At 43.3% G+C, this 12467-nt stretch overlaps 1 protein-coding gene across 1 annotated transcript; it reads left to right on the forward strand.

Moving 5' to 3' along the window:
- Positions 1-6758: 6758 nt before the first annotated feature.
- Positions 6759-12154, forward strand: T265_14999 (hypothetical protein; the record flags this gene model as incomplete). The annotated part of the gene is given in 5 exon segments (XM_009176146.1): positions 6759-7157; positions 8649-9155; positions 9642-9908; positions 9917-10162; positions 11862-12154. Coding segments are annotated over 5 exon segments (1602 nt in total).
- Positions 12155-12467: the final 313 nt, after the last annotated feature.

Below are 12467 nucleotides of genomic sequence, written 5' to 3' on the forward strand. Positions count from 1 at the left end.
TGGTCACTGCATCTAGTAAGCTTTTATTGCAAGGATCTACGACAGTCCAGCACTGCTTTAGGAAACCTGGTGTTATGGAGATCTTGGGTACAGCAAAAATAGTGAAAACTATGTAAATGAATGGCATAAATTGCTCCTGAGGGTCAGCCGTCGGCAGCTATATGTGATGATGGTAGACCCGTTGGTGGTTAGAAGGTGCTACCTCGATGCATTTAGCCGGTCTGGGATATAAATTTGACGAATCTTACCTGGTGGTCTATGTCCACAAGTAGTTATTAGCAGTGTCCTTGCCCGAGATGGAAGACAGACGTCAGCGAGAAATGTCTCCCGCGTCCGATGGCAGGTTAGTCCCACGAAAGCTTACTTCGATGGCTGCAGGGAGGAAAGCATTTTCATTCTTTGTCCCTCGGCAGTGGATGATACATCCATCGATTGTGAAGACAGTTGTTTTCACCGTCCCTGATGATACCTTGCTCTCCCACAAAGATTCAAATTCTGAGCCGTGAGCCCTCCAGTCAAGCGAGCTGAAAGGGAGGGTTGTAACTGCGGCAATACGCATCTAGTTAAGGGACACTCCGTATTTCTGAATGTCCCAGTGTACGCTAGTTTACCCAGTGAGCAATTTTGGAAGTGGTATGTCCGAAGCCTATGGGTTCACTCTGTTCGTTTTAGCCAAAATTGTAAGAGGGTAGACATCTTTTAGCTTGCGGTCGCATGTAGCCTAACGATTAGAAGTATATCATAACATCATCCGAAAGCTGTTTAAGCTACCCTTCTTCAGGTACGACCACGCCTCCTGAAGGCGCACACCGAAGCCTGGAAAATTGTTCGTCGGTTCGTGTGATTATGACTGTGCTGCGGACGTCAGAGGCCAGGACCCTAGGATCACTGCCACCATATGGTTAAACCATCGTGGCTCGCTCCGGACTTCGGCGCAACAAATCAGCCTCTGATTGTATGAGAGGAATTCCGGGTCATCCTATATAAATTCTCAAATCTTTTTTGCACTGAAACCGATATTTTTCCCGAAAATTGCATAGATCCATTTTGTTTGCATGGGGGAGCGGTCTGAGTGACCTAGTACCTGAGGTGCGAATTATTCAGCGGGGTGACTTATATTGCCGTAACAAACGGACTGAAAAATATTGAGAGAACCAGCAAGGCTTGAATTCACCGGTTCAGATACCGGATTGGTTAACACCTTGCTCTCTAACTCGAACAGATATCAATGTGACTACCTCATTGAACTATCAGACCAGCAGTCCAGTAGTATGACAATGAAATTGCCAGATTAAAGTATGAAAAAAAAACAAATAAAAAATCATACAAAGCATGCAGCGTACTACGATATGAAGAAGTGGGTGCGCAAGAACGAAAAAAATTGATCTGAATTAGATGAAAATGTTTAATCGTTTAATTCAAGCAAGCCCATAAATCATACCATGCGTTTGTTTAGCTTGCCAGGGGAACTGGGCCATTTGGGTCACTTACCAAATTTTTAAGATCACATTTTGGCTACTTAAATATTTCCGCGAGTAGCGGGTATTTGTGGCCAACTACCCCGTTCTCCGGAAGGATCCATAATATACCACCCTTAGCGTTCCTGCTGACTTGACAAGGTATTGAAACACATGTAACAGGAATATCCATCGTAACGTACATCAGTAGTTGTGACAGTGTCACCAGAATGAGGTTTGACTTCGCTGAGCAACTCTAATACCAGACAGAGCTGGCTACAGCGGCAAACTAATCCACCTACGCCCCGAGTATATTTACGGACTGAACTGGATTCCTTCGGTGTGTCAGTCAGCTCCGAACATCGTAGTTCGCAAGAGTGCACTCGAAAAGCAATATCACTCGGCGTATATAAAAATAGCTGATTCACTTTTTGCAAACGAACGACCCCACTCATTTCAGAATGAGACATTTGCGTCAGTGATTTGTCTACTTTTTACGAATAGTAGGTTCATGCACACCTGAGTTTCTGACGGTTTGGGAATAAAGGTAAAACTATGGGGAGATACGGTTCTCTTTCATGAGGTCCTATAAATAGAGCGTTACACAACCCTGAGGTGCCAGTTTCAGCCAACAGACGAGTCAAGGTACACCGGACACAACAAGTCTGTTAGTGATCGAAAACTAGACGTAGAACGACGTTGACGTTTGGAAGCCCACATCATGTGGAGGACCTGCGACTGTTGACTGGTTTCTACACTCATGAAGCGGTATTCGCAACAGAGATGCCACCTTTGGACTTCTATCACCATGCGCCTATCATCATACGTCGACATTATTGCAACAAAAGTTTAAAACACAGGGAATGGTGACTTTAGTTTTCTGCTGGTTGGAAGTTCACAATTCACAATATGGACGTCCTCCACACTCTCGCTCCGAAGTGATTGTTACCCATCAATTAACAGAAGTCCGACAACTTGCAAACGGCGCTTGTCATTAAGAGGGCTTCCTTTTGGCCAGATGTTCCACCGAGTGGTCTTCAGCACAGGGTGACGGTACAAAGAAAACTGCTTTGGAACCCAACCCTCATCTTTGCGTTTCGGCTGGGGCGCAAACAACAAGGCCTACTGAACCACACACGGTGGAAAATACTCGCATAGCTTCACAATCCGCTGTCTCGAAAATTTTATTTTGTATGACGGTAAAAACTGACGCAGTTGGGTGAAGAAGTTTCCATTATCAGAGCACCGTGCGATTCTTATGCATGATGTCAACAACGTGAAGTTTCAGTACGCTGTCCGTCTTGATGTTCACTGGCTGCCTTTTATACCGAATGATGATACCGTTTTACTGTTTTTGCGCTGTGACCTTACACACGTGATCTGGTCTGAACTAATCGAGCTGCGTACTACCCGGTCTTTGTGGTTTCCATATCAGATTTAGTGTGGAGTTTTTGCTGGCTTTAGTTACAACTGCACCTGCATCCTGATCATAATCACTCATTCAATGAAAGGAGATCCACAACGAGGGAATATCATTTACGGGTCTATAAGTGCGAACAGGAATACACTATTGTGCGTAAACGAAGTAAAGTCTGAATATTCCACCGGTTGCCTTACTGTTCATTAGAATTGTTATTGGTCTGTCCTTTGGGCACTGGTATGTCTTTTTGTAAATCACGCGTCAGAACTTATCTAACCCGATACAGTTATTTAGCAGACGATATTCACAATGTATTCTGGTTTCCTGAGTCCATTTGTCTGTCATTTAGTGAACTAGTAAACGCATATTTTGGTTACCTCAACCACACTATCAGAGTGACAGTTCCTGTCATCAGAGGAACTGCTGTAGAAAAGCTTCAGCCTACGGTTTAAAAGAGTAGGGTCATAAAATATGTATAAGCCACCTAGACTACTGGACCCTTTCCATTCGTACACTGGACTTCCATGGTCAAGGGAAAAAATCTTTTTGATGCAACGCACGTGGTCCCGAACGGATTAAGATGAATTAAACAGCTCTTGGTGTCCGGAACCGCTCAGAAACGAAAATTCTAATCACTCATGGCATTCTGAAATTTCGACATCGAAAATAGCCTCTGGTTCCTATAATCTGTAGGCCAATAATGGATACAAGCAGATCAACTTCCATGATGGAGATTTCTTAAAAGATTGTTCTGGAGCTCTCATGTAGATTCTGACCGTAATTGAACCAAGGATTCAACCGGATTTACCATAGTAAACGGCTCTACCCATTCAACGTGGAAACTTCTCAATTTGTCATGGAATGCGCTTTTTCTCCTGGCATCAAATACATGGACAAGCGGATTCATCAAAGTGCCAGTGTACAAGCCTTCATTGGTGGTGCCAAAGGCATGGATGATTATTATCCTCCGCGGGTTGTGGGCCACCCGATAGCTTGTGAAATGGGTAACAAACTATCTTTCGAAAAGGAAAGGACCCCGTCGTTCAAAAGCTCCTACTGTGACAGCTCCTCAATATCCTATCTTCCAGTGTCCTGTTATCTCCGATTTTTGAGCTGTCTTGGGTTCTGTAGTTATCTGCATACGGGGAATTTACTGCTAAAATCACGTCTTATCACCAAGATCAGAAGTATTTCAAAAGGTACCGTAGCCTTCAGCGCAGACGCGGCCAAGTTCCGTTACTGAATGATCAAACGAACAATTATTAAGTTTGATTTACACTTCTTTGGATACAGGGAACAGCTCTTCAGGACTTCACTTGTGAGTTGAATGATTAGAGCGACGCACTAGGTGTGGTGCGCTCCTGGTGGGAACAGTTTGTTGATGGTCTACTTTCCGTGGATGTAGGGTTGTCACTCATAGGGACCACGTCGATTTTACTGGTTACGGATAGAACTGCAGTAGTTTTCATGGCATACACTTTGCATTTTCTGGGGATAGGTGAGAAAACAATTAAGGGTCATGGGATGACCTGGCGACTAATTGTCGGAAATTTCACATATTCCGTATCCGTTCATGTGAACTTCCTAGATTAATGCAGATAATGTGACTGGTTGGGAGCATCGCTTCTGGGATATTCGCGTCCCATTATCAGTAAAGTTTCAAAAACCATCCATTAATTTGTTATTGGGCATGGAAGAACGGTACGGCATTTACTCATTTTGTATCCTGTTTACGAAGGCGGTTATTCATCAGTGTTGTACGATAGGTAACAAAAAGAAGGTAGTGGTAACGATACTAGCACTAAGTAAAATGCTTCTAACAAGGTCGGTAAGTGCGGAATCGAAAACGCATGCGCCAAAGAAAAACTCACTAGCTTGAAGATAAACTTCGATTACCTTTAGTGAGCGAACGGTTCCTTGAGGTCACTTGGGGGCTCACGTCCTGGTAGGACTACTAGAATATATTTACTGGTTATTCCAAACCAAGGTCACCTTCCACTGTCCAGAATGAACACATAATTTAGCTTAACTCTTAGGTCTCCTCATCTCTTCTGGTTTTACTGTTTGTCCTTTTATACGATACTTTTCGTCAAACACTTTGAAATTACTTCCAAAGCGCTGGTATGAGGGCGTTTACTCGTTCTTCAATAAGATGGGACAACTTCCCTCTTATTATTAGCAAGCCACTTTCCCTATCCATAATGAGCTCACTAAGAAAGTTTTCCCCATGTGTTCTCGCGTAACGTCTATGTTTCTTTTCTATTTAGTTTCTCGCACTTAATCGGGAATATTTTGTCTTGCTGCCCCAAACATTAAAGAAGTTCCGAATTTAAATGAACCTACTTGTGCATTTTTCTCCGCTTCCCTAACCACTAAGCAACTTATAGCTCGTGATAGTTGCACGTTTAAAACACTAAGTGACAAAGATCAGCGAGTGATTTGTAGTCCTCCAGAAGGCTTTCGACTTCCAATACATGAATGAAGTTCTAACAATAGGTTCTTCCGCAATACACCTATTCATTGCACGACCCAAATGCTGATCACCGGCGATAACGGTTACTTATGCGTATATGTTAAATTATTTCTACCTGTGAACTGTTTTACCTACCGAAGTTCTACCACTTAAAATCCATTCCCTCACGGATTACATTATTGTGCATGGGCCGATAAGTACACGGCCAACTGCTACAAAAACCGTTGGCGTAAATATTAATCGTGAACGTTTCCGTTTCATCTATTCGATCAAAATAATTGATGTCTGCAAGGCAGTGGAACACCAATGTTTCCATCTGGTGTCACTGTTAATGGTGTCGGTAATAATGATGATGATACTGATGAGACGGAATACAGCGCCAATTACCCCTAAATCACGGAATTCACATCACTTGGTCGAGTGTTGATTGTGTATTCCAGTAACATCTCAGATGGAGATTTCACTCATCTTATGAGAGTTTTCTTTCTCTGAGTTACTCATATGTTGCGATTTGGGTTCTGTGATCGACGAAAGAGTGGCGCTATATCCTCCTTAAGTGTGAGTTGATCATACTGCTGACCAGTTGCTTGTGGAGTAAAGGTCAGTTGTTCAAATTAGTATTCAGGAGGATGCGGGTTCGAGACTTCCTGGAGTTACGTGATACGCGAACTGCTGATGACTTCCAATAAATCTGAAGTGGATGTACAGTGCTTCCTGATCTTATAACGTAGATTGTCTTGGCTCACATGACGAAATCTCCATTATATTTCCCAAATCTCCGCACGCTATCAAGATCGAACCTGCTCACGAGGACTGGTTGGGCAGTCAGTTATTTTTCTATTGTACCGGTTTGGTGGCAAGGTAAGAGCAGAAGATCGCTAATTATTAAAGCATTTCCTTTAAGAACTCAGCTGGCTCCAGTATATCAGCCTACCATTTACATTAGGGAAGCTTGGGTGTCGTCAGTCATCATTGTGTCCCTTTTACCGTCAGTGAGTGTAGCGAGGTTTTTTAGAGAGCATTATCCATTCCCAGCACCAATTTTTTTAGTTACAGAGTCCGTAGGCCGCAATTAAGTTGTGCTTCGAGACCATCAGATTCCACTTCAGAGAACTTCGACTAGCCTGTCCAACTAGACACCCCTAACCGTGCTTTTCTTAGACTCATTCCTTTAGAAATACATGTGTGAAGGTTTTTGAGTTAACCTTTTATTCGGATCTTTATTGCTATGTTTGTTCGAAATTTCTTGCTATGCACGGGATTTCCGCGTCATACAACGACAACATTCCTATGGTTTCAACTTATCTACAAAAAATCACTTATCGCATTGAATCTCCTCTTTATTGTTCCATTTTGCATCTCTGGTTGTTTCTTTCAGCGTACCGTCTGGCATCATTGACAGCTCGTCATGTCTTATCGTGAAATGCGTACATTTACAGAAATGATGCGATCACTCGGCTATAACCGTATCATATCGATGGAGAATTTTCGGACACCGAATTTTCCTCTAGTTGCGGAGATTCTCGCTTGGCTTGTGCTCCGGTACGATGCGCTCGCTGATTTACCAGCACAGTGTTTGGATACTGAACAAGATCGAGTGATATTCATCAAAAGTGTTGCGCACTTCATGGCCACGCGGGCTAACATAAGGCTAAATACGAAAAAGCTGTACCAAGCCAATGGGTATGCAGTGAAGGAGATGATGAAAATCGCAACAATACTGTATACAGCCACATATACACAAAGAAGACAGGATGCTGGAGATACAACCGAGCTATGTGTGACTGAACTGTTTGATGTGGCCAGGGTAAGTGAAGAAGTACTGTTTTCTAATTTAGAGCCTAACGCGGACCCCAAATGGCATTGTTTTGTTGCGCTTGGTTCACTTACGTGTCAGCACTCCGACCTGCGGTTTACCTCAGAAGATCCAGACTCCAAGGCTAAGATCACCGTAGTATTCGTACCGGTATCCACTGGTGACTGCCACCATCCACTATTATAATTAGTTTTCAAGTTTCAGTTGGAGCTTTTGAATTCCCGTCGAAGTGCAGGCAGTTGTTTTCCTATTTTCGTATGTGCATGTAGCCGACCATATCTTTCCTTCCTCAGAGATGATCGCTGGACGTACAAGGTTCCACCCGACTCTGTTTTTGAGGTTTTGAACTATCACAGTGATACTGCTGTTGAACTAATCATGTCAACGGACGATGGTTCTGTATTGTGCTCGACAATTCCCGCAAATCCTCCTGATGCCTTCCGGCATTTTTCGACCCGCATTTCTCGGTTCAGTAGATTGGACCTTAGAATTTGTGATTTATGGATAGCTTATATCTTCTGTCTTCACGCTGTTACCAAATCTGTATATAACACATCCATTCAGTTTCTTTTCAGGAGAGTTTGGTGAATAGTCAGTGGGTTATGCTGCTGCTGTTGATGACGGTGGTGGTGGTGGATTTGTTGCCGGACAACGTCTCAGTTTTGACACCGAGTCCTCGCCAGGCCAAGTGGGTAATTGGGTTTGTTAATCTCTAAAACAGACGGTGCAACGATCAGCGATATCGCTACCGACTACTTTTGGATGTTGACGAAAATTCCTTTTGACTGATGCGATGAGGAACTTCAGTTGGGTATCTCGATAGGATATCGTTTGTCAGTTTTGTTGGTCTTTATTGACTGTTAAACGCCAGGATATTTAAGGGTTCGTGGAAAACATGTAAATCCTTGCATCCTTGATCCTTATGCTTTAATCCCGCACTACTAGTTTACAAAACTCTTCTTTACTGCTGGCCGCGAAACGCCACATATAGATTTGACTGATCCAAAACGGCTCTCAACACGGCTCCACTGTCGATGTTCTGTTAAAAATTGCCGACTTGGCATTCTCCAACGCCTCGGGAACCACTGTACGTGTTGTGGAGTTTGGGTAAAACCACAAAACTACATTTTTCAAACATTTCTGTGTTCATCGTCAAGCCTGTGCCCTCCTCCATCGTCTAGTCTTTAGCTGATATTTTTTTGCACCTTCCGCTGTTTATTTAAACAACTGCTAATTGCGACGTGCAGTTATCCCATGCTGTTTGTCCTATGTGGAGGCTTGTGCCGTCGTTAAGTTTTGCTTCGTGTACACAGTCCATGGTTCTATCAACCAGGAGGCGATCTTTGATTTGCAATGATTGATTCTGGAATGCCACTCTAATGTATCCCATATTTAACAATGTTCAACTAATCTTGGATCTAACGCTGTATATGTTTAAACAGGACTTTTATCGACTCCATTTCTTTGCCCCTTCGAATACAGAGGAAGCAGTTACAGGAAGGTCGCAGTCTCGCTAGCCAACTCGCTTCTTCCGGGGCTTCATTACACGCGCTGCTGGGAAAAGAAGTTGACTTGCGAGAGTCGCGTGACTCATCTATCCGTCGTCAATTGGACAGTTCGTGGGTTGAAGAGCGTGTTGCTGCTGCGTGTGATACGCTACGCTCTCAGGTTCAAAAGACCGAGTCCTCACTCATTAATATAGCGGCAGACGAGGCCGCACTCGATGATAAAATAGAGAAAAAACGTAATGAGCTGGAACGTAATAAAAAACGTCTTTCCACTCTCCAGTCAGTTCGACCGGCCTACATGGAAGAGTACGAACAGCTGGAAGAAGAGCTATCTGCCCTCTACTCTTTTTATCTCACACGTTTTCGCAACTTGGCATTCCTAGAAAATCAGTGTGAGGAGCTGGTCAAAGCTGGAGCCACCCAGACTGACGATGCTGAGACTACGCTGCGGACTATTGCTGAACATTTGAAGCAAAATGTGGTATGTTGATTTTGACCCGTACTTCCGATTCATAGTCAGCGTTTATAAGTTCAGCAGTTATGATGATATATTGATGGGACGAATATATGGGTGATGCAAATCTACCACCTGAACTCTCTCCTTGAAAAGTGACTGCAGGTGGCTGGTCGACCTCATACAGACAAAAATTAAATGCGCTTCACCAGGATGAGATGTTAAGTGTAGATGTAATAGATGGTCAGTAGATGGTCTTACGCCTACTTTTAAAAAATTTTCCGTATGAAACAATGCGGCTGCCCAACAAGGAAAACGTTTTCGAAATCTACCACGCTAGCCCTAGATACTTGAGTTGTATTACTGTCTCTGCAACTGAGATTTCAGATGATAGACTAGTATCCATTACGAGGAGCAACTCATCCTGGAGAGCAAGAAGCCTTTGAAAATCCGAAGTTAGTTTTTTCAGCAAAGTGTTTATAACTGATGCTATCTGACTAATTACTTCTCTAGAAAAATGTCAATGAGAATACCGATGGTAAAGGATCCGCTGCCATGAAGAGTGTTGGAATCCGAGGACATCAGTCCGCACAGTCAATGAAAAACGGGAAATTCGATGACGCTCAAGAAGAAGATACGGAAGAGGAGGAGGAAGACGAAGAAGATTTAATAGATGGCCAAGATGATGATGATGACGATGATGATGAGATGACGATGACGATGACGATGATGAAGACGATTCCGTCGATGATGAGGATGTTGAATTGTTTGGCAGGAAAAGTGACCAGGTGGATGGGGGAATCCGTGCGGGACGGAATCAGTTAGCACCAGGCTGGTCGCCCAGCAGACAACGTATCCCAGCGGCTAGCTATCACGGTAGATCCCAAAGGGTTTATACACGTGAGTTGGCTGATCCGGATGGAACAGCTGAAGAAAAGAATTCAACGGATGGCACTAAGCAACAGCTTGTTAATTCATCAAGGGATAAGTCAACAAACCAAGTGCCAACCGACATTATCGGGTCCAAAAATCAGGTAAGACACATATTTGCGCTTTATTTTTGGTCGCATTGCGTGTAGTAAATACAGTAAAACACCCGATGGAGACTCTGTGAAGGAATATTACCTCCAAAACAGGCCAAAACAACGTTCATGCAGGTACGACTTAGTTGAACTTCCTCAAAAGACTAACCATTCAGATAAGATGCGAAATACTATTACATGTTTGTCTCTCTGATTTGTAGGAGATGGCTGTTTTCTCATTGGCTGGTGGACTAAATATTGAATAAAATTCGCTTCAGGGATTGAAATACTACAGAGACCTTTGCTCACAGACATTGAATAGGAAGAGGATATCGCCTTCCTCGATTCAGATTCTTCAGTGGTTCAACTAAACTAAATAATTCTGTTGCACGGTTTTGTGTGATCATGCCTTTGGAGTGTCAAGTGCTACTACAATATTAGGAAGGCTCAAACCCAAAAGTCATACTTCCGGTAGCTAAGTTTACCCACCTGAACAGTCGTATAAGTTAGGGTGAACTGGCTGAAGACGAGATCACTTATCGAATCGGGAAGGCCAGGATAGCTTTTGCCAACTCCCCACATCTATGGCACCGGTGTGACGTCACATTGTGTGTCACTGGCAGGGTTTACACTGTAGCAGTTTGAATCTTGCTGCTTACGAGTCAGAAGCGTGGCCTCTATGTGTAGAGGATGTACACAAGCTGTCAGTATTTGACAATGGGTTTCTACAAAGCATTTTCCAGGCCTGGTGGGAGCATATGGTTAGCAATGCGGAGATACTTTATGTGGTTTTTAGTGGCAGAATATCTCTTACGATGGAAGAGCCACTAAGCTCTATAGGTTTAACTAGTAAGGACGCGTACTTCACCAGCCAAGAGACCATCTGCCTCGCCGATCCGTTTTTCTCATCCCTATGCTGAGTGCAAATCACGGGGAGGTGGAGAGTCTATAACGGGGCAACGAAGTACCAAAGTGGTAACCATTAAACCTCGTTGATTTAGCAACTGTCGTTCCTTAGACGAGGACTGAGACACACATGGTCAGTGGTCAAAGACGTTTGCAGACATCGCTGAGTTATACAGTATGTGACACTTTTGCACCAAAGATATCGCCTTCAGCCTTCAGCCGCCCGGTTTATTGTTTCCTCACTCAACAAGAATGATTTAATACTAATTAAGTGATTGTATCATGGCCTCTATCTCCGAGAGTATCTTTTCTTCCATTTCCTGGTAGCAGCCGGAAGCAAGACACCTGGGTACATGGTTCATATATAGCAAACTGGGTTAAATTGGAACAGTATTCCCTGGAAGCAACTTATTTTCCTTAGCATCCCAGGTAAAAAGCGAGAATGAAACGATACGTGTTAATTATTTTCTTAGAATCACGGTTATCTTTACCGAAATACTTTGCTCCCAAGTTTTCGCGTATTTTAAATGATATTTCGCTTATTTATACTGGTGCGATTTTGGTCCTTGGGTGAAGTAAATTTGAGGGGGATTCATTCGCTCTGTTTCTTTTCTTCATGAAATAGCAATTATACAGCAAATTAACCAGAACATACAGGTTATCTATTTAATTACTGGAATCAGCTAGACGAAAAACCTCCAGCATACGTAGGTGTGAGTTTTATCTGCTGGTAATATGGATCTTTTCCACAAATAATAACAGTCATATACTAATTTAGACAATTTCTCTCACCCTTCATTGTTAGGTGAATACTGATGCTGGCATTATCAGCGGTGACCCAGTTGGTAGTGGTGTAGCCGAGGGAAAAATGACCGATTCAGGCTTGAAAAGCAACTCAACGAGACAGGCGGCTTCTGGGTTGTTGTCCAAAGCTTCCAAGATGGGAACCACGAAGGATCCCGAAGATGAAGAAGATGACGATTTTTGAACAGATACGCCAGTGTGATGTTGTTTCCAGCGCAATTATCATATGTTCTCAAATCACCCGTTTCTCTTCATCGATGCAATTATAAAGTTTCATGAAATCCAAGATTCGGCTCTATGGTGGCTTTGACTCGTATAATCTTATGGTTGGTGGACGACTTTCTGTTGGTGGCGGTGGTAGACTGAGTATCTGTGCTGATTCTTTGTTTTTGGAAGTGTGTAGGTACTTTTTACGAAGGATCATGATGGTCGTTTTCAGCTGAAAACCCGCGTAATTACCGTAGATTGGTTACAGCTGCCACAGTTTCGTTCGCCGGCCATTCGGCTAGATGAGATAGATAGCTGCGCATTGGTGGCGGTAACTGATATAACTGAAGCTTGAATACCAGTAAACTCAGCTGTGCTGTTTGTTGCCGTCTCCTTGGAT

The sequence above is a fragment of the Opisthorchis viverrini genome, assembly GCF_000715545.1.
Source record: "Opisthorchis viverrini unplaced genomic scaffold opera_v5_322, whole genome shotgun sequence".
Classification (NCBI taxonomy): Eukaryota; Metazoa; Platyhelminthes; class Trematoda; order Opisthorchiida; family Opisthorchiidae; genus Opisthorchis; species Opisthorchis viverrini.